General features: G+C 40.6%; 2 protein-coding genes across 4 annotated transcripts; one reads left to right on the top strand and one right to left on the bottom strand.

Moving 5' to 3' along the window:
- Positions 1-9: 9 nt before the first annotated feature.
- fbxl5 (F-box and leucine-rich repeat protein 5) lies at positions 10-7,146 on the bottom strand. Its single transcript, XM_062395445.1, has 11 exons — positions 6,986-7,146; positions 6,126-6,341; positions 5,163-5,258; positions 4,341-4,536; positions 3,553-3,738; positions 3,333-3,434; positions 2,793-2,947; positions 2,588-2,670; positions 1,684-2,412; positions 772-920; positions 10-403 (listed from the first exon to the last, which is right to left on the bottom strand). The coding sequence occupies exons 1-11, from the start codon at positions 7,067-7,069 to the stop codon at positions 327-329; spliced, it is 2,073 nt and encodes a 690-aa protein (XP_062251429.1). The 5' UTR covers positions 7,070-7,146; the 3' UTR covers positions 10-326.
- A 1,535-nt stretch (positions 7,147-8,681) lies between these two features.
- nek1 (NIMA-related kinase 1) lies at positions 8,682-26,528 on the top strand. 3 transcript variants are annotated; one of them, XM_062395986.1, is made up of 36 exons: positions 8,682-8,735; positions 9,537-9,685; positions 9,794-9,890; positions 10,032-10,129; positions 10,309-10,392; positions 10,478-10,545; positions 10,652-10,738; positions 11,214-11,268; positions 11,552-11,752; positions 11,837-11,909; positions 12,266-12,417; positions 12,639-12,698; positions 13,006-13,065; positions 13,150-13,197; positions 14,294-14,374; positions 14,494-14,666; positions 14,751-14,873; positions 14,972-15,074; positions 16,106-16,192; positions 16,774-16,857; positions 16,967-17,044; positions 19,124-19,219; positions 19,329-19,535; positions 19,639-19,692; positions 20,125-20,365; positions 20,946-21,071; positions 21,161-21,337; positions 21,651-21,854; positions 21,951-22,056; positions 22,192-22,268; positions 22,360-22,577; positions 22,816-22,973; positions 23,479-23,888; positions 24,216-24,349; positions 24,783-24,915; positions 25,668-26,528. In XM_062395986.1, exons 2-36 carry the CDS (start codon positions 9,569-9,571, stop codon positions 25,679-25,681), a joined length of 4,284 nt encoding a protein of 1,427 aa, XP_062251970.1. In that variant the 5' UTR covers positions 8,682-8,735; positions 9,537-9,568; the 3' UTR covers positions 25,682-26,528. The 3 variants fall into 3 exon arrangements, with proteins under 3 accessions (XP_062251970.1, XP_062251971.1, XP_062251972.1); XM_062395987.1 differs by lacking the exon at positions 14,294-14,374; XM_062395988.1 differs by lacking the exon at positions 16,106-16,192.
- The last annotated feature ends 1,272 nt before the right edge of the window (positions 26,529-27,800 follow it).

The raw sequence follows: 27,800 nt of genomic DNA, 5'->3' as shown, positions 1-27,800 counted from the left end.
GAATCCAAATCATTTTGTGGAAATACTTTAAATACAGCAAACACTTGGTACTTTGTGTTTGTTTCTATACTTTTTACTTTTCAAAAACCAAAAAAAAGGAAACAGGATGTACATTTGCAAATGCCCTAAATTCCTTTATCATAAGTTTCCTTTTCCAAAAGATTGTTTCCATTTAATATAGATGGAAATGGAAAAAAACAGGAGCAAAATTACAGTTTCATCCCAAACATTTTTTAAGTGACACAAAATACAGCAAATGGTTTTCCCAGGATAAAGTGCGATAAAAAGGAGACGTTGACATTTGAGGAGAGCATAGCCAGGCAGGATCACTCTCCAGAGCGACAGCAAGCTCTGAAGCCGCACTGTAGGTTCTGGCAGCCGCTGGCCGTGTCTGCGTGGGGACCTGAAGAGAAACACCACAAAGTAATTATCTTACTCAACTGCATGCCAACGTGATAAAGCTTACAAGCATCCTCACATCCTCAATATTCTCAAATTCTCAATTTATCATATAAATGAAGTAGACATGTGGCACACAATGCTGAAGAAATCATACTGGCTACTGCAATACCCACTTACCTTCCACCGCAGCAGCAATGGTTACTTACACTAGGGCACATGCTATGCAAGTGGGGTTAGTAATGTGTGTTACAGTTGCCACAGTGCAATACCTCACATATCATTTCTATTCACTAATTTATATATTTACACATGAACACAATACCATACTAGATTATGAGCATGTGTGAATTTGTGTTTGACTTGTGTTACCGTTAATGTTGTCGCAGTAATAGAAGTGTTCATCATTAAGAGAAGGACAGGCAGACACCAGCTCCTGCAGCCCCACCTCAGTTATGAAGAGGCAGCCGGACAAGTTGAGATGCTCCAGAACAGGAAGCCCTCCACGCTGAGACAGAGCCCTGAATCACACACACACAGCACAATGTAACCTCATTACAGTGCATAAAAACTGATAATCATGTCTCAATTGCAAAGCCTGCCTCTCTCTAATAACGTGAGCTAAGGTGTCAACTAATTGAGATGTTCCTAGATGAGCATTTTGACAAGAGCTGAACCACTTTGAGTTGGCAAATATCTGTCTTTCACAAGCAATCTGTGATGCTTGCTAATATGTGCCGACAATTATATTAACAATATTTGTACAGAGCAAACAATGCAAACATTTTCAATGAGAAGTTCGGAAATGAAAAAAAAAATATTTGGTTGTGTTTGTGTTTTCTTTTAATATGTTGTTATTTATCATAAGGTTTAAAAGCTTCAATTACAAAGAATTTACATAAGGGTGTGATATAAACATCTTGGGAATTATTAGCCAATAATAGGTATCAGAAATGTTTCACTCCATTATATTGGTATTGGCATCAAGGCTCAAAAATCTGTCGGGCTCTAATTTGTGATTATGTCACGCTGCATCTCACACAAATTGTGTATGTGTGAAGGGTTGCATAGAGAAAGTTTACCAAGCTAAGTGGCCATGTGTCCATTCCCAAATGACAACATTCATGCACAATTATCTGTTTTTAATTGCCACTGAATTACTACACTCTGAAGAAACTAACCTCCAAATAAACCCACATTAGCTTGGAAAGATCAGGCAATTTTAAGTATGAAGGAAGTGAGATTTTTTGGTGTGTTTGCAAAACAGTAATGCATGGTCCTTACCTCAAGCCCAAATCTGTGACCTGGTAACATCCAGAGAGACTGAGGAATCTCAGTGAGCGTTTTGTCTCTGATTGGTCAGTCCTGCTTTCAGGCTCCACACACTGCAGGCCCTCAAATGAGGAGCACTTAGTCCGAAATTCTGCAGTGATGTTTCTGGTGGTCCCTGACTCGCACTGGGGCCCAATAAAAGTCCTGAGGGCCATGTCGCTAGTGCAGCAGGTGGAGTGACCACAGAACATTTCCCCAGTCATGGAATATTGCTGATGTAAAAAGGAGGCATTTGTCCTGTGCCCGCGTCCCCTGCTCTTCCTGCAGGAACACGAGGTTCCCAAAAGCTGCGTCTCAACGAAGTTTTCTGCATCCGGAAGAGACGTTCCACCACGACCGCTCCATTCTGCAGCGTCTTCGATATCAGCAAGGTCTGAGGAGTCCAGTACCCAAACTTGTGCGGGCCTGCGGGCAGTCCCCCAACGACCAGTCCCCTGCTTGAAAATGATGGCCTGTCGCTTCCGTCCCACTGGATGAAGGTCTCTCTCATCCATGAGTGTGATGGGTACTGTGGAGCTTTTCAGGAGCTTGGCTCGTCGATCTCCACGCTTGTCAAAGCAGGTCGAAGACGTGAGGTCGCCAAGCCCAAAAGACAATTTCTTCAGGGTGTGATCTGTGATCTTCTCACATCCCGACAAATCCAGGTGCTCCAGAGAGAGACAAGCTCCAACAGATGACCAGCTGTAAGAAGGAGGATCCAAGGAACACATAGTGAGTACTAAGTTTCCTGCACATAAGAAATCTGAACAGGGTTGGCACTCAGCAAATTTAGGGCTTCATCAATGGTGGCCCTAGTATATAAACTTTGTAAATGATACCATAGCATAATCAGAAATCACTGATTGTTTACATTTACCTGTCAAATGCGAAATCTGTAACATCAGTCTGAGTCAGATCCAGATGAATAATATTGGGGCAAAGACTGAGGATTTGACGGACCTGGAAAAAGACAAAAATGTTGTCAACATTAATTAAATCTTTTATGTTATAGTTCTGTCTAACACTTTTTCATATTCACGTACTCGACAATTAAGAGTGAAAAAAATAAACAAATGATATACCATTTTACTCGAGACTGTAGAACTGTATGCCAGGACAATAGACTTGACAGATGGGCCCACAGCTGGCAGTAGATTCTGGATAATCCCATTCAGAAGCTTCTTCTCCCGCCGAGCATTGTTAATTGCCAGAGAGCCTACTGAGTGGTCCGACACATCTGACAAGACATAAACAACAACATGACAATGTCCATTTCTAAGGGTTGTCTTGGTAAAATGGAAAAAAGTCTGTTTACTACCTTTATGTCAGAGTGGAACCTGAGGTATAAAGGCAGCACCTTTCTCACTTTAGTGCAAACTCATAGAGGGTAGATAAAGGTGACGGGAGTCACAACAAAATCATGTGAACTAAGGCTGCACAATATTATGAGAACATGCAATATGTAATAATTGTACTTACTCGAATCTTGCTTTTCTGGGTTTATACCTCTTGTTTAATGCACTTATTGTAAGTCACTTTGTATAAAAGCGTCAGCTAAATGAATTGTAATGTAATGTTTTGTTATTTTAGTCACTAACAGAGGTGTGAAGAAAAAATCTTACCAGACTCATCAACATCAGCATCCTCATCATATTCCTGATAAGCCCGACCCTCATTCTGCCGACTCTTCACCCACTCGTCATCGGGCTCCTGGTACAGCTCCCCTGGTGGACCACAGTAATTATCAACTACATTTCAGACACACACATTTAACAGCAGTGTACTACTACAACATATTCAACTGAATACATCAAAGGTATTTGCCAGCTTTCAGCAGTTTACCTCTGGCCCAGCGCACAGGATAGAGGTGCCTCCACAGAGAGCCGGTCTTAGCAAGCTCTGACCAGGAGCTGCACACTTGACTACAGCGACACAGATCTTGAGGACCCAAATAATGGAACAGCCTCAGCATAATTTCTGTAGGGAGCTGGGAGATGTGGGTTGAAGAATCCTTTTTCTTTTCCAGTTCTGAGAAAGAGGACAAAGAGCTTGGCTTGTCAGTCATATACCAAAAGTATGACATGGATCTTTTTCAAAGGTAATGACTTGGAAAGTCAAACACTGTCCTGCTTAAAAAAAATTAATTTACAATTTACTAAAAAGCCTCTCTCAACATAAATCAAAACAAGTATCTGGTTCTGGAATCATTTTAAAAGTTTAGATTAGGCACGTGATCAGAAAAAAACCAAACACCACTAAACCCTATTGTGTAAGTTGGCTCACTGACAATGTCATGGTGTACTAGAACACTTGAATACTCATCAGCAACTAAAAGCTGTGTTGGTCAGACCAAATAACCAAAATATTACAAATGCTACAAATAAGCAGCTTTAAATGATATAACAAAACTGATCTTTAGATTTTACAAGTTGGATTCAGCTCTGTTGGTATTTTTACTTGATCAAGTATAAAACTGGTTTCGATTTTTTGATACAACAATATTATTTGCATTTGAATAACTTTTGTATGTACCAAAATTTGACTTTCAGGACAAACTGGCAAAAGGAGAAAGAACCTCAAATCAGGTTTGAGACACAACAGTTTCAACATATATGAATATACCCACTAACCGTAATCTGTCTTCTCATGGTCCGCATATTTAAAGGCCTTTTGCAGCTCCTCCGCCTGGCTCCACAAAGTGAAGCCCTTCAGTACCTCAGCGGCACAGTCCCATTGATGTTGGTTGCAGTGTTGTGCTATCACCTGCTTCTTGATGTCTTTGAGCTCCTCATAGGTGAAGTACTCCATAAGCATAGGCTGAAACACCTGTAAGCAATCTCTTCAGTTTACAAGCAGTTACAAACACTGCAAATTGCTGAGCTATGAACAAAAGTATTTAAAATGAGTTTCCATTAATTATGTGTGCCATAATGCAATGCATGCACATATATTATTATTCCCGATACTTCTTATTTTTCGTTCTTTTGTCATACATTTTGTCCCGCTACTTCTCCTCGGTTTGTCGTCACACATGCAAAATAAATAAATCGTTCAGGAATAGTGGGCTATGACTTTTCTAAGACTTTCGCCAAAAGGTTTGCCCGAAATTGTGAAAAAAAAGCGGGAAGAACTTTTATCTTAGAAAGTTTCAATGGTGAAAGATTTCACCTTTTTCAAGCGGGCCAGTAGACCCGCTCAGTATCTCATTCTCTCACTCTCTCTCTCTTTCTCTTAAACGAGCCAGTCTGTGTCTCTCTCGGTCTCCAACTGAAACAGTCTCTGGACCCGGCAGGAAGCACGCTGCACACATTACAATTTTCTAGGGAGGTATTTTCTAGTTTGTTTATCTGTTCTTTCCTTTGTTGTTCATGACCACAGTTTAGTCATATCCATCCTTTCTCAACTAATCAAAAAGGTTTTATTAAAAACAGAGATAAGCAATCATCTTGTACCTCTTCTTCTTCCTTCATGTGGGGCAGAAAGTCCTGTGTGAAAGCTTCTAGTCTCTCCTTCAGCTGCTGGACATAGTTAAGCTGCTCATATTCACTCTAAAACACAGAACAATCATTAATACAAGGAAATCAGTGAGGAGCATACAAGTTCAGACATCTTTACAGCCACATCTACAATGTATAATAATCCGTCTTTACAATCGAATCTACTATATGTACTATTAGGTATTTTTATTCTCTTTATAAGCAAATGTGTGGTCATCCATATTTCCCAGTAGGATTATTCAATATTGAAATTATGTTGTATAATCTTCTCTGCGCTAATATACTTAAGAGTCTCTTAATCAAGTGAGGATGTTCAATATGACATCATCGAAAATTTACAAAAAACATTTTTCTCAACCCAAAGCAGAAGAATGCTGCTGTCTGTTTTCCAAACTGACTAGGGCAGAACGGATTACACAATTGCATCATCCTGGTGAGCCCATGTTTTTGGGTGGCTTGTGGCTAGAGAGAGAACAATAAGTCTTGCACTCTGTTAAGCAGATCACAAATAAAACCATCCCTCCCTTAAACAATTCAGACTACTTCTTTCTTAATTTTGCCATATTCTTAATAAGCAAAGTCTTAATTCGTAACCCAATAGATTTGACACAAAAACCTGGTTGGATGCAGCAAATTGTCAAAAAGCTTAGAAATAAATTACATTTTAAAAGAGATACACTACGATTACCTGTCCTTACAATTAGCATGTACACGCGAAAAATAACAATTTTGATGTCTACAACTGTTGTCTGGCTCACATGGTAGTTATTCTAATGACAGTGTTCTACCCTACCATTGAGCAACAAGTATAAGATGTGTTATGCACAACTCACATATGACCCTCTTAAGTAAAGCCTAGTATGTTTCTGCTGAGCCCAGTCAAAAGCAAATCAATCAAAAATATTGATCCCTATTTACCTTAACATTGTGTAGTCCCTTTTCAAAGAGGGTCAACATCTCTGAGAGTTTGTTGTCAGAGTGCACATTGTACACAGTGCAGCAGCGTTGTTGCAACAAGTTGATAATGTACTCGTTCTCGATTTGCTCATGCATCTTGAACTCCTTGAAGGTGGCGCAGAGGGACTGGAGAAACGAGCGGAAGTCATTGTTGTTGGAAAAGTTGGTCTTTGACAGCTGTGGAAAAACAAACAAAACTGTCAGCCAAGATTCCTGGACAAATAACAGCGCTAGAACTTCTGCTGGTTGCGGTAGATCTCGAAAAATGGTAGGTGCGGTAGAAGCCCTGAGAAAGAACAGCTGCAGTGAGCGTCTTTACGGCAGAAACTGTAAAGTGACGTTACAGCAGTTGGCTCCAGATTACGTTAGAAAACACGCAGTGCCTTAGACGGTTTTGGTAAAGAGACCTTTTTGTTGGCCTTGTCAGCCTTGAGATGCTCAGTGTTATATTTGTATCACAGTTCGTGGGAGCCTTGTAAACTACTTAGTGACACTTGATTCTCGTTGCATAACAAGCTACCCTGCAAGTGAGTCGAGCTAGCTAAAGCTGTTAGCATGTCCTATCTGAGTAGGGAGGGGATGTTTTGTTTTGAGTTTGAGCAGGATAATCGGAAACAGGTCCCACAGTGCTGGCTGAGTGGAAGTATCTGTGCAACGCTGACTTGACGTTCACGAGTCTGACCACGGAGACACCGACGCTTCCCAAGTAGCCAAGCTAGCTCGCTAGCGCGCTATGTGGCGTTCACTGGACCGTGGGCCACACGCGTCATTTATCCCGCCCTAAAACTGCAAGTTACGCACGGACGGTCGTTTGGACTCACCTTTTCGCAGTATAAGCCCACCAGCTGCTTCATTCGCCAGTGGGGGCCAGTGAAAACATCCACCTCGTCCGGGAAGGGAGCCATCTTCGCGCTGAGCCTCAGTGCGTCATCCACACACAGTCAGCGACACAGTCAACAAGGAGGCGTGTGCTGCTGCTCCCCACGTGACCGCCGAGCCACCAACGTGGGCTCAGACAGTGGAGCTCTGAGATCAACGTTTTGAAAAAAACATATTCGTAGGTGGTTATGAAACTTTTACGTTTGAAACACACCTACACGAGTAACATAAACCTAAGAGCAAACTCTACTTATATAACTTCGATCAGACTGGCAGATATTGGAGAGGAGATATTGACAGAACAGATGTGTGAAGCTCGATATTTCTTCAGGGCCATCTGAAGAAACACTGCACACCTAACGTGAATTGTATTAACTGCACATATTCAACTCGTTTGTCATTTGTTATTCGTGCAGGTATAACAAATGCTTGCAGCTTGTTATGCAACGAGAATCAATTGTCACTAAGTAGTTTACAAGGCTCCCACGAACTGTGATACAATTATAACACTGAGCATCTCCAGGCTGACAAGGCTAACAAAAAGGTCTCTTTAGCTCTATTAATTAGGTTCTCTAAATTTTTCCCATTTTCTGAATCCATTTAATAGTTTTGCTCAACTACATGTATGGTCTTTCTTTGCTGTCATATTATACGTTTTATGTGTATATGTTGTGTTTTATGTGTATATGTTGTTTTTATATTGCTGTTTTTATATTGTTTTATGTGTATATGTTGTTTTTATATTGCTGTTCTATATTGTAGTTTATGTTTATAAATTTTTTTTTATATTGCTGTTTTTATATTGCTGTTTTTATATTGTTGTTTTTATATTTTTGTTTCTATATTGTTGTTTTATGTGTATACGTTGTTTTTATACTGCTGTTTTTATATTGTTGTTTTATGTTCAGTGCACCAATGAACGAAACCAAGGCAATTTCCTGTATGCGCAATCATACTTGGCAATAAAAAGATTCGGATATTTTCAATAGATACAACCTCTCAATTAAAAATGTTACAAAATGCGTGTCACTTGTTGAATCTGTTTACTTATTTGCTTCCTAACATGCGGTAAGAAAGAATACTAGTTTAGAGACTTGAAATTCCAAAGATGTTTACCATTAAACATGGTTTGCATCAGGTTGCCTGTTATAACCAGTAGTCTGACATTTATTCAAGTAAAATGAAGCTCTGTATTTTATGTAGGATGTTTAAATGCGGTCTTTCGCTTTTCTTGCAAACTGTAATTATGACCCGATTATTCCTTGTGGTGTCGTAAAATAATATCAGTTTTAATTGTAGCTCTTTCAATTTCATATTTGGACATTTTATTTGTAATTAGGAGCAATCTTAGCCTCCATAGTTTTAGGGTAATTTGATATTCTAACGGCGGCGGTAGAAGCGACTGAGCCGGGGTTCAGCTCGCTGTCACCGTCCACACACTTCCGCAGTCGACCTGTGTTTGGTACCAGTCTATGGTTGCTACACGGGTTGCCATGGTAAGAGAAACGTCCACACTGACTAGGCCCCTAATTCACCCCGGAAGTTGACCGACAGCTATACAAACCAATGCACGAACGAGAAATAGGAAGACGGCCAATGGAAATGCAGCAAGAGAGAGCTGCGTTAGGTTGAGAGCGCGAGGAGCGGCAGCAGGTCCCAGCAGCTCTGACACAGCAGTGAAACAGACTAATGGTAAGAAAAGTACCAGACAAATAACTACTTGTATTTGCTGCTACCAAGTGAGCCTCGCTAATGTCCGCAGTCTGCGTGTCGTCTACTTACATGTTGTGTATTTAATGTACGGCGGGCTGCTCTCCCCGTGCGGCCACGGCACCGTTAGCAATGTTGCTACCCGCGGTACTGTGTGTTGTGTCCCAGCATCACAGCCGGAGACAAAACCCCCTGCTCTGTGTGACAGGGCAGCTCGATGGGGAGGGCACACCAGCGACATGTCTGAACTTAACAACAACAACAACAACACTAATATAATATAATAATAAGGATAATGATAACTTTCCTTGCATAGCATTTATCTAAACATGGTTCCAAAGTGCTTCAAAATATCTACGGCAAAAAGGAAAAGATTTTAATTTCAGTTCGATTTTAAGCACCCAATCACAACATATTATGCTCGAGGCCTTAACATGTGTGGAGAAACCCAGGGGTTCCAACAATGAACAAGTGCTTTTGAGACTGTGGAGAGAAATCAACCAGCAGAACCAGACTCAGTGTGGGCGGCCATCTGCCTCGACCGGTTGGGGTGAAGAGAGTAGACAAGAGGGGAGACCAGGAACAGTTGTGTTACCATCATATATGGCTCTATCAGACTGTTTGTTGAAAATAATAATCTTTAGTTGTACAAGGTGTTTCTGTCTTTTATTCACATTGTCGGTAAAAGCCAAACCTGAGGGTACGCTGAAGTTAAAGGTAAATCTAACAATCAAAAGTTATTGCGTTCTACGATAATAATTAATTAGCTTCATCTCTCTGCAGACCCAGCACGAGGCTCCACTCATTCCAGTAACATGGACAAGTACGAAAAGCTGAAGAAAATCGGGGAAGGCTCATTTGGAAAAGCCCTCCTTGTCAAATCAAAAGAGGATGGACACCAGTATGTCATCAAGGAGATTTGCATATCTGGAGTAAGTTTTACCCACATTATTTCACAAGCTTTACATAAACCATTAACATGAGCTCCCTTTCACTACCAAGCTACTTCATCCATCCTCTTTCCCTTTTAACTTTGACAGATGCCAAACAGAGAGAGGCAGGAATCTCGAAAGGAAGTCGCCGTTCTTGCAAAAATGAGTCACCCCAACATTGTCCAGTATAAGGATTCTTTTGAAGGTATTCACATGAATAAATAAATCACTTCAGATCTATGCAACAACCAGAAAGAACCACAGAGATGATCCTCTGCACTTATTTCCCAATGCACTCCATATAATGAGTATAATATTACTTGGCTCTGAATTCTACACTTTTCAGAAGCGGGTTGTCTGTTTATTGTGATGGACTACTGTGAGGGCGGCGACCTCTTCAAGAAGATCAACTCTCAGAAAGGAGTACTGTTCTCTGAAGATCAAGTAAGCCATTCACTATTGGATGCTATTCTAGATTTCCATACTCACCAGTCTTTGACATCTTTTTAGACTATTTTTATGCTTCTTTAATTCACCTTAGTTGTCGTTAGATTTGCAAATGGTAACAGACAGGAAAAGTTGATACTGTGTAATATGTTTTTACCATTTTTTCCTTTGCCTAGATCATGGATTGGTTTGTGCAGATTTGCCTGGCCCTGAAGCATGTTCATGATCGTAAAATACTGCACAGGGACATCAAATCACAGGTATTGCTCTATGCACCACATGATCCTTCCTCAGTGATTACAGGCAATGATTTGTCATTTATCATAAAATTCTGTTTCTTCACAGAATATTTTTTTAACGAAGGATGGGACTGTCCAACTTGGGGATTTTGGAATAGCAAGGGTTCTAAATAGGTTTGTACCTATTTCATCTAAATAGATCAGCAGATCCCTATATAGCCATGATTCAGGAATAGTTAATTATCCAACAATTTGCGTTTCATTCTCTTCTCATTTTCAGCACTGTAGAGCTGGCAAGGACTTGTATAGGAACACCATATTACCTATCACCAGAGATTTGCGAAAATAAACCATACAACAACAAAAGGTAATAACTTGATGCTCTGGACCACTTTGTTGTATTTGTAGTAGATGTGGTGTAAATGGATATGTAGTTGTTATTCTGAGGACAAGCACTTAACCCCATTAAATAATGAGTCATGCATGAGTTAACGTTAGTGAGTTAGAGTCTGTGGCTCCTGGGTGATGTAAAGGTGTCATGTCTCTGCTTTATCGAGTGAACCTTCCTGTGTATATCTGCAACAGCAAGCAAGTATTGATTTTCTTTTAACATGTGTGTGTAATCTAATCCACTTTAGTTAAAGCCAATTCATTTAATGAACCTACAACTCAATGTTCAATTTGGAGTAGCTTAGCAATCAATTCATTTTTCTCCCCGGAATTGCAAACGACTGATACATTAATATATGGCTGCAATGTAAACCTACCCCTGAACCTTTCCCCTGCACAATCCATTTGTATGCTCTCTTGTCTTACTTTCCCTACTCTCCCTCCATCTGCAGTGATATTTGGGCCCTAGGATGTGTCCTGTATGAAATGTGCACTCTTAAGCATGCAGTAAGTATTCCATGTGTGAGTGGTTTACTAAATAATGTGGATATAATGTTTCTTATGTTGCACTGTAGTGCTTTCTCTCACATACTGATTTTAGTTTCTTTCTTATATATTCTGTATGTTTAAGGGTTACCAAGCTAAGTTTCAAAGAATGGGTCATTAGTATTGAGTGCTTCATTATCAAATATGTATTTCTTTACATTTTTTATCACCCCATTACTCCACACAGTATGACTACTTGGTATCCCTTGGTAATATCTTCATACTGCTCTGCTCTGCTTCACAGTTTGAGGCTGGCAACATGAAGAACCTAGTCCTGAAGATCATTCGCGGCTCATACCCTGCTGTGTCTGTTCACTACTCCCAAGAACTCCGCTCTCTCTTGGCACAGCTGTTTAAACGCAACCCCAGAGAAAGGCCGTCAGTCAGCACTGTCCTCGACAAACCTTACCTGTCCTGTAGGATAGAGAGATTCCTCACACCACAGGTACATCTTGTTGTTTGATTCAGTCAGAATTTGACCTCATCTAGGCTGTAAATGCATTTTAATTGAATTCTCTACTGATTCCAGCTCATTGCTCAGGAATTCCGCCACACTCTTCTCCTCAAGCAGCCTAAAGTGGGCGTGTTGCAGGGAGCACCGGGTAAGTAAACACAGCATCTGAATTTGAAATGTGAGGATACTTTTTGTTTTATATAATTCAAGGATCTTTTAAATGGACTAAAATGTTTTTAGAAAAAAAGTGTGTGTGGGACAACTGAATTCCTCAATATACTCTAATTTGTTGAAATCCTACACTGCTTTAACATGAGTACTGCAAGTACAGGGAGAGATTTAGAGCTGTAAAAGAGTATTCATTTTAATTTTTGCCATGGACGATTGTGTGAACCACTTGGTAACCTTGTTTAAATAAGTGCAATACAAATTAAGTTATGATTATTATTGTTAGTCAGCATGGTCACAAACAGTCTCTGTGGTTTTTTTCACTTGTATGAGCAGCCAAGCGTTCTGCTGCTGGGTCCATACCACTCACTCCAGCCCAGAAGATCACCAAACCAGCCGCCAAATACGGAGTGCCTTTAACTGCGAAGAAGTTGTCAGATGGAGCCAAAAAGCCAGCAGAGAGGAAACCAGCTGTTAAACATAAACCGGTCAGTAGGCTGTAGAAGTTGATGACTAGTTGCTCTGATTTTTGAGCTTCACTCCTGTTTTGTAGTTGTTTTTTTGCTCTGTGTTTAAAAAAAGCTGTGTTTGACATTGTGCTCCTAGTCTGGCATGTTGGAGGCCTCTCCCATCTGTGTGTGTGTGAGTGTCTGTCTTAACATCATAGTGTGTTGGCAACCTCTGAACCCCGGTGTCATATGTTGCTCAGGCCCCTTTCCCAGCACCCTCCCAAAGAAGAGAGGACAAGGAAGAGAGGAAAAAACAAGAGGTACAGCTGAGAGCCCCACGTTACTTGTATTAACTGTTGGATTCCCCTCCTTTTTCTTTTCCCATTTACACACACATTAAAATGTGTTTCTTCCTATTAGCATTTTTTGTTTTCCCTCTGTCATTGTGCTTGATCCCGTTTTCATCCCCCGGCTCTATTTGAAATGTTCTGCTTGATTTATCTTTTAACCGACCTTTCCCTCCTCGCCCGCCTGCCCAGTGACAGAGCTGTTCTCCTCCTCTTGCTTCAAGGTGGGTTCTTAAAGATGCTGTTGTTTTGATTGACATGCTTTTTTCTCACACTGCAGGAAGGGATCAGAAAGAAGAAGATGGAGCTGATTGAGAAAGAAAGGAAACAGAGAGAGCAGGTGAGCACGGTGTTGAGTCCTATCGTTAAAGTCTGTAATCGTTTTCCCACTTTCAGTTGTCTCTGTTATCTATGTCATCTCCAGATGTTCCTGTTTAAAGCAGAGCAAATGAAGAGATATGAAAAGGAAAAGGTGAGTGCAGACGGATATTATTATTATTATTACAAGGGATATTCTCTATCTTGTTCAAAAAAGGGAAAGTGTGTAGTTTAAAAAGGCAAGGAAGAAATGATGTCTGATCTACTGAATGACCCACATGGTTTTCATAGTACTGCCATACAAGTCAGTAGCCTGTCAGATTTACCTTTAGCCTCAGTGTACCTTCAAGTTTGGCCTGTATCATTGATTACAAGCCCAAAACACTTGATTATGCTAGTTGTGCATTTTTCGGATGCACAACTGTGAAGATATGTCCCTAACATCCGCTGGTGGCCTCTAACGCCTGCCGACATCTACTAGTAGGCAGTATTCTAAATTGTGCAGAAGACCTTCAAACGTTCAGGCATATTCAACATCTCGTCCTATATTCTCAAAGAATTTGTTCCTTTATGTATTAAATCAAGTCACCACAGTGATAAGCTTTTGCAAGGGTCAATGTACTAAGGCCCTTTTCAGACTTGGTATTAACATCCATCCTGAGAGATCCAATCACAAGTGGTCAACGCTAAGTTTGTCTGTTCATACCTTAAACACGTCATTTGTTTTTGACTTAATTATGTTGTTTTAACCCAGTCTCAGTTAACAGATGTGTCCAATGACAATGTTGGTGTGTGTGTAGGTTTGAGATAGAGGGAGTAGAGAGAGAGCGAGAGCCAGAGAGAGAGAAAGTGACCGAGCGGGAGGGAGAAATGCAGCAGCTCTGCCATCAGGAAAGATTTTATCTTTTGTAGAAAAAAGCATCAATCATCATTTGTCAGTCAGTGTTGATATTGTGGCAACAAACAAATATATGCGCTCTGACTAGTTTAAAAGAATGTTTGATTCCTTGAAACTGTAGCAGGTTAGAGGCGACAGCTGAGTAGGCGATCCTTAATGTGTGGCCAAGAACACCTTGGCGTTCACGCAGTGAAAAAAATGTGATGTGAGTAATCTGATCTCAGGACGCATTCAGGATATATAAGGGTTTGTTCAAACCTATACTTTGTACTGACCACTTGTGATTGGATCACTCAGGAAGCATGTTAATCCCAGCTCTGAACGGGGTCTATGAAACAGTGATCTTTTACAGATCAATCGTATAAACCAAGCCAGAGAACAGGGCTGGAAGCACGTTCTGAGTTCTAGTGGAGGTAGCAGCCCAGAGAGGAAGGTACTGGACACCCATTTATGTTTAATAATACAAAGATATTCTACAAGATATCCTTCTTTTACATTTAAGTACAGCATACACACTTCTTGCTCACAACAAACTTTCTCCTGGAATCTCAGTGTTTTGTAGGTGGTCGAAACAGGGCTGCAGGTGTTGGCGCCCCTGTCCCAGGCTCTGTGCCGAGCAAAAGTCCTTATGAACAGTACCACGCTGCTCTGGATCACATGTCTAAACCTAGGCCTAAAGACATTGGTAGGGAGGCATCCTCTGCAACACCGGGCAGTCCCATTCGGTGAGATCGCACTTCTTCCTTTATCAGACATGTTATGCAGTAAAAATCATCGTATTAACAGGGTTATCTGTTTGTGTATGTAAGAAGTGTACCTGCTGCAGCTGGACCAGTGCTGCCCAGCAGCCCTGCCCATCTCTTAAACCACGATGCAATCAAGAGAGAACTTCAGAGACTGCAGTTCGTTTCTGTACAAGCTCGTCTCAGTAGGTCGGTCAAGTAGCCTCTCTCTAATCAGTAAATAACACTACACATCTGTTGTCATCGCATGTAAATGTGTAGTACTAAGTGTCTTATTCTGCTTTCAGGCAGCGTGGTCAGGTGGCTCCTGGCCGTGCTAATCAGGTTGAGGAGTTTTTACAGCGTAAGAGAGAAGCTATGCTCAACAAAGTCCGTGCTGAAGGACAACTGGTACGTAGTGGGACACTGGAATATTAAGGGTAACCACATTGAGTGTAACGCATTTTTTTTATATATCAACCCTTTTCCATGTTGTCGACTATGACCTTTCACAAACTGTGTGTGTTGATGTATCTCTTTCAAATAATAGGAATTCAAGAGATCCAATAAGCATTAATTCCAGTATTGACACTGAATCAAACAACGCAATGCTGTGTGAATTGCAGTGAGAATGAGTCACTTTTTTATCAAAGTTCAAGAACCATGAAGCTATCTAAGTCTATGGTAATTTGCTTGCCCGTTGTACATAATGGCAACGCTTTAAAACAAACTGTGTACGAAGTGAAAGAACCTCAATCTTATCAATTAGATAAGCCAAGTGAATTGTTTGTTTCAGAGCTTTCTGCCGTCTGGTTACGTCCCTTCTGTACATGTATACTCATAAAGGTGACTTCACTTATTCTAGATGTCAAGACCCCTTCTAAGGTCTGGTCTTTTGAATCTGTTAAAGTGGGACAAATCACACTATTATCATTCTGAAGTGAAGTCCTGCTCCTGGACTGGGTCCACAGAACCCTGAAGCTGCACCAACGCTGCTGCAAAAAGAGCTGTTCACTGTTTAACCATACACATGCCAAGTGTAAAGCTGATAAGATGAACAGACATGAGCATACAGTGATTTCTTTAAATAGATAGGTGATGGATAGATATATGTTTAATGTTTGGAGCTTGACATGTAACACACAGTCTGTTTATCAATGTTTTCCTGGAAACAGTATTGATGAAAGTGGTAAGACTGAACCAAATGATACAGTTGTAGGCCATAAGCTGAATAGGCTAAAAAGCATCAGAGATAATTATGTGGGTTCATCATAATGTGTGGCCTCACTGTCTTAACATGTAGTAATTTGATTCAGTATTAATATAAAACCCTTGATTAATGCAGCTTTAAATAAATCCTGGCCCCAACTCATGATAGTTGTTACAGTTGGATGTGAGGCCTGAGTCCTTTCTAAAATGTGGTTAAATTAAATGGTAAACAGGGCTCCCGGCAAAACCTGGCCGCACTCTATGGAAGCCGGGCTGGTTCAGCTCAGTGCAGGAGACCCAGAGCCAACAAAGAAGAGGAGGTAGGAGCCCTGGCTCGAATGCCCAGCCTCACACTCCGCCTCACTCATAGCACGCCTGACCGGCACGTCTCGTATGTGTGCACTAAAATCCCTCAAGCACGCCCCTAATTCAAACCAGCAGCTCAGACCCATGCCAACTCCTTCCATAATGTGTTGTGTTCCTCTGTCCAATGTGAACTGTTTGTCCAATGTGAACCATTTAATGGCTGTTAATCTTCACAACGATAAACAATGAATACCATTGTTTTTGTTTGTTGTGTGTTTGGTCCTATTTTGAATAACCTCACCACCTCAGCTTTTCAGTGTCTCACATGTTTTTTGCTTTAACACGAATACACAAGTGTAAGCATCTTTATTGCACTGACAACTGCTCAACTATTCTGCCTGAATGAATGGTCTGTAAACATGCAGATGCTAACATCATATGTGTTGATTGAAGCTTTCACATTCTAAAAGTGCTACCGTGTATGCTATTTTTATTTTTTTTGAATGTGACTGCAGATATCAATGCTGCATCCTACTCCGTGTCAGTGTAAGTGTTTATATCACGCAGTATGTAACACTCTTGTTTTTGTTGTCAGGAGTACTTGAAGAAACTGAGGCAGATCCGCTTGCTGAATTTCAATGAGCGTCAGCAGATCAAAGCTCGACTCAGAGGAGAGAAGGTACAATGATCGTCTCTTAGATTCTTAGAATACCTTCCACAATAGTGTTGCTGTTTTTCTCTGACATTGTGACATTGTGGCTTATGGCGGTTGTTGTTGATTGTTTCAGTATGACAGTGATGGTTCAGACAGCCAGGAATCCAGTGAGGAGGCAGAGCTCAGGAGAAAGAAGATAGAGGCTTTAAAGGTGAGTCAGTGAAGAACTTAAAACTTTTATATTTTATAATATACTATTTTTATTTATTTAACTATATTTATTTTCATTAAGAGAAAGAATTGTACTCAGAGACCACAAACATCCGCCAGGGTCCAACACTCTCCTTTTGAAACCACATTTAAATTCAATAGATCCAGATTTTTATTTTAATCTGCACCAAATTGCACACAATCATTCCTAAATGTTCAAGATTTTTTTTCATCAAGATCCATGAATGAGTCTCTGAGAAATCAAGGAAAGTGTTGAAGAACGAGTTATCTCGCAGAGTTAAAGAGAGTGAAAAGAAATTCCAGACAAAAGCCCCAGATAGAGCCAAACCGGTGTTGGATTTGCAGTGGCTATGTGTGGACTCTTCAAAGACGCCTTTCAAGAGAGTCAACAGGTTTGGAGTAATTTCAGTGAATGAGAGTGCCGGAGTCCATGTAGTGGTGAGGTGCCTGTGACTTCAGCCAATTGCTTTTATGCGAAATCAATTAATTTAGTAGTATTGGTTCAGTTTGAGTATGAGCCACACAAAGTAAAACATTCAAGTTAAGAAATTATTTCATATTTAGTTATATTTTCTGAGTTATGTTTTAACAATGGCAAAGTTGAGAATAATGACCATGGATTGCCATTTTTATACAACTGGGATGTGACGTCCATGAAGAGTTTCACCTCTCCTTCCTGTCACTGAGGGCAGGATGACACCGAAGAGCAGGAGGATCAGTCTGACTCTTCTTGTGTCAAATTTCACTAATTGCATCAGTATTGTACAAAGTTCTCCCTTTAAGTGTGTTAGACCTTAGCTACTCTGCTCGATGCTTACAAACTAGAAACAGGATGTCCAATCTGACAAGGTTATCTGACACACACTGTTCCATGATATCATTAACGTGACATGACATGAAAATAAGCGATAGAAAACTGATTGAGCCAATGTTAATGTTCCTCTTTTTTTCGTGAGCGCCCTTAGCCGTCACCAGAATGAGGCCATCTTGGTTAGCTGCCCATGTCATCCATACCTAGGCTCTCCTCTCTTATCCGCTTTAACCTAAAATGTTTTCACTTCATCTCAGTTTGCTCACTGTGTGTTTTGCTCGCACTATTAGATGCAAAGAGAAGCGGCACAATTCCCTAAATGTTGGTGACGTTCTTATGCAAACAAACACGCATTCAAACACAATGCGAACCTTATCGAGGTCAGCAAAATTATCAAGTTCAGTCATTATCGCGACAGGCGTACTCTGTGCTTGTTCTTATGGTCGTTGTTATGAACAGAGAAGTTGACTCCGCAATGGTAGTCATAATTCTGATAGGCGCACCACCTACATGTAGGGGAAATACTGCTGTGGAATAATATGAACTCACAATGACTGCAAGAATCCTGAACACACAACAGCAAGTAATGTTTTGTCATCTACATAGTGATGCGACAACAGGCCTGTACTCTGAACTTGGCATAAGCAGACCCTGTTTCATGACTATCTCAGCCTGTGATTTGTTTGCTCTGTTGTTTTACTGGTCATTACAAGATCTGCTGCTCTAAACAGTGGCTAAAGGGCTAATCAATACCAGCCAAAATCACGTACCTGTTTGTAGCTCGGCGAACGCTGACGATTCAACAACCACTGATTCAAAGTTCGAGAAAAAGCCTCTGGTGAGCGACGAATCGCGAATCCAACCCTCAGGTTGAGAAGCAACAAGCGACTAGCTTTATCTGACCTGCAACCATTTGCCCCGATGCGAGAAGATTGCAGAGAGCAGATTGTGTGATGATGTGAGGGTTACAAACACGTCATCCTAGTCACTGGTGACTTTGTAGGTATAACTACTCAGCCTGCACGTATCCAAGATGGAGATATCCAGTGTGAAAGCACCACAATTTGGTGATTAGGAAGAATGAAATATAACCGCTTAAAATTTCAAAGATCAAATGGCAGTTGGTAGGAAGCAATTTTCAGTTGGAGGAAATAAGATTGGATTGGATAACTCTTATTTTGATTATTAAAACAGATTTCGTCATATCTTCACTATACATCATTTTGTATGTTTATATGTACCTGACAGGCCCAAGCAAATGCCCGTGCTGCTGTTCTGAAGGAGCAACTGGAGAAGAAGAGGAAGGAGGCATATGAGAGAGAGAAGAGAGCTTGGCAGGACCATGTGAGCTCATTCATTTTTTTGTTTCAAGCTAACATTCCTCTGTCAGTAACATTACCTGGCCTTACTGGTGCAAGTATAATCTAATGATGAGTATTGTGTGTTGTGGAAGCTTGTTGTTCGGGGGATGAAGGTTGGCATGGCAGCAGGGAACGCAGCAGCGGCAGCAGCAGTAGCAGTCTCAACTACCTCGGACAGTCCTCTTCCACAGCCCAATCTGTCTCCACCAGAAGCAGTTACCAACACTCCGGCCCTGCCTCCATCCAAAACCTCCACCCCAGTCATATCCATGACTGCTGCCCTGAAGAATGTTGGAGCAGTCAGTATACATTTACAAAGTCCTTCAGGCCTCTATCATGTGTTTCTTGTATGTATGTATTGCTTGGCTTGGGTAAAAACATTTCAAATTTTGTGTTTGTCAGATAACTCCACTTAAAGCAATCTTGCCTGTGCTGGAGACTGCAACAGTCATCCAGGTAAGTGTATCAGTTATTAATGCAACATTATGTAACTTTGACTGAGCAACAGCAACCTCGACAGCCACTGAAGCACAACTGAACGGTGGTTATTACTATGAACCCCGGCTTCCTGAACCAGAAGAGCTGCCGCTGTAACAAATAAACCGAAGTCTGTTTAGAATTTTTGATATTTTAAAAGTTTGCTGATCTAATATTTGAGATAAATTCTGTTTTTTAAAGACGTCTTAGTCCTTTTAAGTGATCCACTGTTCAGCATCACTTTTGAACTTGCTGGGTCTGACTCTGGCAATGTAAGCTGCAACTTACACACTTCTTACAGGATATTGTACTCGCTGACCGAGTTCCATAGTGTTGCTTTAATGTTGTGGGCTTAGATTTCGGATTACATTTTCAGAAAGATAATGCTACTTAATCCTTTTCATTTAACAGACTGAGAAAAAGCAGATACTGCACCGACTTAACCAGAACCTGAAAGCCCAAAGTCCAGGGGAGGAGGGAAAGGAGGCGGCTCCATCCCCTGCAGAACCAAGGGCTGTTCCCCAGGAGAACCCGTCTGACTCAAAGAGTCGTCCCTGTTCCAACGGAGACCGAAAGAAGTGGGATGCAGCTGAACTGCCTATACTTCCTGTGGCTCAGAAAACCTTAGAGCAAACCTGTGCCACAATGATTAGTGAGTTATTATTCCACAGGACAAAGCTCTCATGTCCCATTCATGAATAGAAACAAGATTATTTGTCTCCCTCTACGCTGGTGACAGCCATTGGCCTGAGGCATTATGTTATTGGGTCTTACTTTGTCCTTGATGGAATGTCTTCAAATGTGGTACAGAACATTTACTTGGATTCACAGATGACCTGATTAGATTTTTGTGGTACAAGGTCAAAGGTCAAGTTAACTGTGACCTTGTGTTATTTCATTACATGTGGCACAAACGTTTATATTTGGACTCGAGGAGGAAAAAGTTCAAGGTCAATGTGACATCACAAAACCTTTTTTTGCTTCATGAACATGATATATATACAATACCTGCAAGAGGGTCTTTTAAAATTGGGCACAAATGTTCACTTAGACACGGATTCGATTTGGGTGGTCAAAGGTCAGGATTGCCTTACAAAACATGTTTTTGGCCTTGTACGGAAAGATTAACTGATTTCAGTGGTAAAAGTGAAAAAATGTTTATAGACTGAAACTGCACTGATTTGAGTTTGTTTTGTTTTATGTGATAAAGTATTCAACCTCTCTCTTACCAGAAACCTCCGTGTCTCCAGACGAAAGGCCGTCCTCTGGTGGAGACAGGAAGAAGTGGGAGGCAGGACTTCCACTTGTCCTCTCTGTAGCCCAACAAACTCTAGAGAAGACCTGCATCACGACCATTGGTGAGCTGGCTTCTCCTGAGTGAAATGCACATCTCTAGGAAAATGAACAGTGGGCACAAAAAAATGTGAGGCCTTTTTATTTCTGTCAGAGCAAACTTCGGGTGAAGTTATAAAGATGGATTTGCTTCAGGAGGAAGCTCAGAGGAAGATGTGGAGAGTGAGTCCAGACTCTCAGGTGCTTCGACTCCTTCAGGAGGCCGAGCCTCAGCCTCTCACCCAGCAGCTGGAGAATGTCTACGTCTGTGAAAAAGAGATGCTCTCCCTCGGTTAGTCTTCATTCAGTTATCATATTCTCACTATCTACTTGCCATACAATATAAACGAACTTGTAAACCTCAAAGCTTTAAAATCAAGTAATTGTTTATTTGTTCTTTCCCTTGATGATTAGATATGTCAATATTTAGTTTAGTCATAATGTCATCACCCTTCCCTTCATTTGACTGTTCCATTCAATATAAATTCTTGAGGACCCACAGCAGTTGACAATTATTTACATCATGATGTGGTACTTTTCATGGGCTGTTTCAGACTCATTGAAAGTCATGATGTAGAACACTCACTGTTGATTATTCTTCACAGATAAGTCTAACCAGGCTGCAGTACCTGAGATGGAGAGGACACCTAAAGAAGTGTTGACCTCTGAGCCAACACCATCTGCTGTGCTTCTAAGCCCTGCATTTGAAAAGGAGAGTTCTGCTCCAGTAGAGTCGTCACAACAGGAAACCTCTGTGGCCGGTACAATCGAAACAGTGACACTACCCCCCAACCTCACTGAGGCTCACGGTTATTACTCAATCTTATATTTAGCCTATCTTCCTCATTTCAAAGTATATATATTTTAGTACAATGCAATCCTAAATGGCCTGAACATTCTTTCAGATCTAGCAGACGTGGAGTCAGTTGTTCTCGAGGACACACCGAAACAGGCCTTACGTTGTCCAGCTGGTGTGCAGCAGGCATGGGAACAGGATGCCCAGCAGCAAATGTGACTTTTCATCTTTGTCATATTAAGAACTTTTCTGTTTCATGACAAAATGAAAACAATTGCCCAGTGTATTTAAGTGAACAAGATTATTGTGTTTCAGCTTATAAAATACATGTTTTTGTATTTCACTTAAAGGCCATCAGAGGGCAGTAAAAGGCCGACAGGCACCAAGGAGGTTGAGAGGAGTGTGGAGAAACCCACAGAATCTTCAAGTGAGATGATTGTTTAGAGTATTAAAGATGAATTGTTATTCAGCATGATTATCATCTAATTAAATCGGCCCCCTTCCCTCCCTCTCCCCAGGTTTACCACAGTGTGAGGAGCCTCTGTTTACGAAGTTGTGCTCCCCGGCCCACCGACGCACCGCTGCCCTCTCAGTGCTCTCAGCCCAGTCCTCTCTGGATGAATCATCGTCCTCTCTGGCCTCACGCTCACGCTCAGTCTCACCTCTGCGCAACAAACACCACAACTCCCTTCTCATTGGACTCTCTACGGGCATGTTTGATGCCAACAATCCCAAGGTGATCACTGCCTGAACATTATGCATTAAAGTTGTGTCTGGTAATTACCTAGCTCAACATCCTTATATCCATACAAAGAGCAACATAAAATTTGAATGAGGCAGGTTTGGTCACTGTGCTTTTGGGGTTTGGTTGTTCTGTCGCAACACCCGATCCACGCACACTATACATTTATTCATCACCTTGTTTTCACACGTAAGGCCATCACAATATTTCACAGTGTGTTTTGTGCTGTCAGATGCTGCGGACCTGCTCTCTACCAGATCTCAGTCGTCTCTTCAGTGCTCAGCAGGACTCTGCAGTGGCTGGTAATGCTAATGTTGCCCCAGACAACAACCTGGAAATCGAGGACCTGGATGAGGCGGCTAAAGATGATGACCAGTCAGAGACTGAAGAGTAAGACGAACAGAGACAAATGAGATCTCAAAAACATTCTCAGGCCCAACTCTGTGATATTGTCAGTCCATACACAGTGAAGGCTGTATGTTCTATGTTGCAATGTGGGTATATTAAATGCTTTCAGGCGGTGGTCTAGTGGCAGAAACTTGGGCAGAGAAGGTCTCTGGTTTGATCACTCGCTCACTGCTCTGTGTGTCCTGCACCAGATGGGTCAAAAGCAGAAGTTAAATTTCCCTACCTGCATGAGTGTGCCTTTGCATGTCTATGCATGTGTTTGGGACTAATAAATGCATCTTAATCTTAATCTACTATAACTTCTAAACAAATTGCTGCAGTCTTAAGAAGACAGGTCATTTAGTTGGATTTCTTGCCTCTCGTATTCTAATGTTGAATATGTGTCAGGGACAACATTCTAAAATTGTCATTTTTTTGCAAAGACGCTATCAATACAGCAACCTAATGGCTTATATTGTATGTAATAAGAATATACTCTGTTCCCTAGTGCATATGAGGACGAAGACCTGCAGGACATCAGAGCCTCCATGGAGAGACTGCTGCAAGAAGACGAAGACGAAGACTTAATGACTGGCCCTCCAGAGGTTGGAGCAGGAGACTTTAATGGAAACCCTTCAGAGAGCCAAGACAAGGAGTTTTTTAACAGGATAGCAGCTGAGATAGATCAGGACAACGATCAGATGGCTGTAGATAATGACGACGAAGAAGATGATGACGATGAAGAGGAAGAAGAAGGCGAAGAGGAGGAGGAGGAGGAGGATGATGATGAGGACGACGATGATGACGAATGCTCCAATGGCAGTCCGTGTGATGTGGAGGCAGGGGAGTTGCTCACCAATGGCGTGGGAGATGAGAACCACAGTAATAACAGCCAGCTCAATGAGGAGTGGCAATCAGGTAGGAGAAATGTTGGACTTGCAAATGTTTTTTTGTTTTTTTTACATTTATACTTATTTATTTTTGAATGCAGTTCTTCATAATTGATTTATTATTTCAATGCAAGAACAAACCCTGATTTTACCACTTTTGCTGGAAATAATTAGTTTTAGCAAACTCCCTCAGCCTGGAATAAAGTCATTGTGAATATTTTATGACAGGCGATTCATGCCTTTAGCGTGAGACCATTAAACAAAAAATAGGTAATTTTTGCCATCTAAGCATCTCCAAGACCCAAAGTGTAACAGCGTTATGAGAACTGAACTGACGAATCCTGCTGCATTACAGATGGCAGTGGAGAGGAGCAGGGCGGAGACGCTGAGCTTCATGACAGCATCTTCAGTCGACTGGAGGAGCTTCGCTTCAACCTGGAGCAGCAGATGGGCTTTGAGAAGTTCATCGAGGCCTATAATAAGATTAAGGTATAAAATATGTGTTATTTTACTCTAAGGGAGTTTTCACACCTGAAAGTCTGGACCATGGTCTGAACAAAGGTTCATGTCTCTTTTACATGGTTTACAATTGTTCCGGATAGATTTTTTTCATATTTTACTTTAGGAAGAGCAATAAATTTGTATAATGTTGTCATTGCCTATGTGGGCTGCGTAAACCATTACTAAACATTGATTGGTTTGTGGATAATCGTGTCTGGCGTTGGTGTGTCATCAATTCTGCGATGTTCTTTGCTAACTTTTTTGAATTAAATGCAGCAAAATGAAGTTCCCATTGTTATGTTGCGAGAGGACCAAACAAGGGAAAGAATCTTTAATCCTTAGGTCATCCAAAAATCTTCATGGTTAAGTTTTTGAAAAGACCGACTGGCTGAATGGATGTCTTGTTGTTTTGGTGCTCAAGGCTATACATGAAGATGAAGACGAGAACATTGACCTGGGCTCCAGTTTGGTCTTAAGCATTTTGGGAACTGAGCACCAGCATCTGTATCCCAACATCCTGCATCTAGTGATGGCAGATGGAGCATACCAAGAAGGTGAGTAGTAGTTTATTTTAGATATTTAAGTCTTTTCTATCTTTTCCATTGTGTCGCTGAAAAACTGCTTTTTCTATTTAATTTCAATTGCATCATAACATGTTTTTTGTCATGTTTTTTCAAATAATTTCCATTTTCTACTGCAGTCTGTCCTCCTGAGTTTGTGTGTCACTTTCAGGATGTAAAGCGGCTAATTAAATGTGAAATGCACCTTTAACACTATCTGTCTGCTTTGTCTTGCTCTGTGTCAAGATGGATGTAAAACTCAAAGTTTTGAGTTTGACATGTTTCCCCTCAGAAATCTTCTGATACATTTCTCTCTGAACTTCTATATTTGAAAATTTTTGGGTTTCCTATTTTTATTCCTGTCAGAGGAAGAATAGATTGTTCATGCAAATGTCAAGTATCTGCTCTGAGGATTTATCTCATAATCTGTGAAGATGTAGCTTATGGATCCATACTGCAGAAACACTTGCTATATTTTGAAATGTAACTGAGGCAGCTATCAGAGAACAAACCCATTCACTGCAGCTGTTTTAAATAGTCTGTCGGTTATAATCACATTATTCTCCTCCCCCTCAAAATGTTTATGAGGTCACAGCTCTGGGTTTTAAGTCATTTGTGAGGCTCGTTGTTCCATTAAATATTTAGTTGCCTCATTGATTCTCTCTTTATTTAAACTACTCCAACCAATGAACATCTCTAATGAATTATCTGTCTCAACGTGATTCTTTGCTTTCTCTCTTTTGTAGATAATGATGACTAATGTTTCCTGCGATGGAACTGCTGGCAGCCATGCTGGCAGCTATGACAATCTGCTTGCTATCTGATGTCTTCCCATGACGTACATCATTGGCAGAAGAATCTATGCATGACATGTCGCAGCTGTTTATCCGACAGTGTTCCTGGCACACTTGCATGATGAATTACTAGTAAACTCAAGGATGTATTTCATACTTTTGACTATCAGCACCTGACACTCTTTTCTAACCAGTGTTCATTCAAAAAGTGCATTAACAACACATGTAGTTATTTACCAAAGTTTATGTCAGATGTTTGTGAAGCTTTGTCTGTTAGTGAATGACACGTGTATTGTCACACTGATTCATAGTAGAAACTATTATGTCACAATTTGTTGTTGGTTGCTCATATAGACTCCTCATTTTATTTTGGCGGGCAAACATCTGGTCCTCTCAGGTGCTCTCTCTTTCTAACTGTCACACACATTAAACCATAGCTTCTAAACCAGGTCACCCTGGAAACATAATTTACTCAGAACCAACGGAACCTCCTTTTCTTAATACAATTTTCACCAAACAAGAAGTAAAATATTGTACAAGACATTTTTCCACATTTCTTACTGTTTCAGTTTACCCATTTTAATTATTGTAATTATATGATTACTGTGAGACTGTTGACTGATGCCAAGCTACTGTAGCAAGACTATGGCAGTGACGTGCTGAGCGTGGTGATGGAGAGCCTGGTTATAATTATGTTCAGTGCAGAGCACTGATAAGTAAGCAATGATACAGATATTAACAATAAATCCTATATGACTACAAATTAAATGTTGTAAATATTTTTTGAAGTAATAAAAACTTTTTTCGAGAACCCGATGTCTCCAATTCTCCAATTTTAATTTTTATTTGAGCTATGCTTTTTATGATTATATAATAAATATATCATTAAACAACACCCTCAACTTAAGCAAGCAATGTGTAACTTTTAAAAATATAGAGTAAAGGGTCTACAGTATAATGTTTGTGGAATTATTCCAGAAACAGAAGAAAGAAACGTACATATATATATATATATACACACACATACAAACATACATGAGTTAATTTACACAACACGACACATCTGTGTGATACCTTTGTAAAAATAGAGATTGTGTACATTCTGTATAGTTATGAAACGTTCAAGGAGCATTAAGAAATTATTTAAAAATAACAATAAGACTAAAGTTAAAAAAATCAATTTGCAAAATTGAAGGTTGTGACAATGATATCGAGGAAAATGTATTTTGCCATCGTCCGTTTTTTTCTACCTCACTGCCATGAACACTTAAAATATGTTTACGCATGGACTTTTCAATGTTTACAAATGAGTTAACATTATTATTACAATATAAAAGATACTTTTATTAAAATTATCTTATTAAAAATGTTATTATAAGGGGTGAAAAGAAAATCCTTCTGCTCTACAGAGGTCATCAGACTGGTGCGTACACTAGACTATTTTCATCCACAGCCCTTCTGGAGACCACTCACCCCACTGTCAGCTGGAGAGATTTATTTGTAGATGCAGGCCCTGTGGAATAATATAACACAGGCCTCCGGTGTTCTAACACCGCACCATGTCTGATTTAGTGTGGCAGGAGGAGTGGGCGTGTTTCCTATGAGTGGAGCAGAACCCAGAAAATGACTTTAACATCCCTCTTATAAGAAAAAAAAACAGTGTGATAATGGAGCTTTGTAGCTTGTCATGTCTTTAAAAGTTGTTGCACTTAAAAAGTTGCAATAGTACCCCTCTAGAACTGCCTTTACTCAACTGGTCGTTAATTCCCCATCTGCATTACCATGGTGTTTGACAGGGTGCAAATATTTCTTTTAATTTTCACATCTCTCTTTTGTCAATTACATACATGTGTGAACTGGTTTTGTTACAAATCAATGATCAGAAACTGTGGAAATCATTTCAATTACAGCTTGTAAGTAGTATTTTAGTCATCTCTGCTAAAATCCTTTGGTAATTTAATTTCAAGAGACCAGACTGAGAGTTTTTAGGGGATTTATATAATAATAACTTTTCCAGTTGAGTGCCGTGCTCAGTTTCTGACAGTATTTGGGTTCTGGTCAGTTCAGGGCTTCCATAAAGACTTA

The sequence above is a fragment of the Platichthys flesus genome, chromosome 9, assembly GCF_949316205.1.
Source record: "Platichthys flesus chromosome 9, fPlaFle2.1, whole genome shotgun sequence".
NCBI classification, from domain to species: Eukaryota; Metazoa; Chordata; class Actinopteri; order Pleuronectiformes; family Pleuronectidae; genus Platichthys; species Platichthys flesus.
The sequence above is the reverse complement of the archived record's forward strand: the minus strand, read 5'-3'. Positions and strand labels throughout refer to the sequence as shown.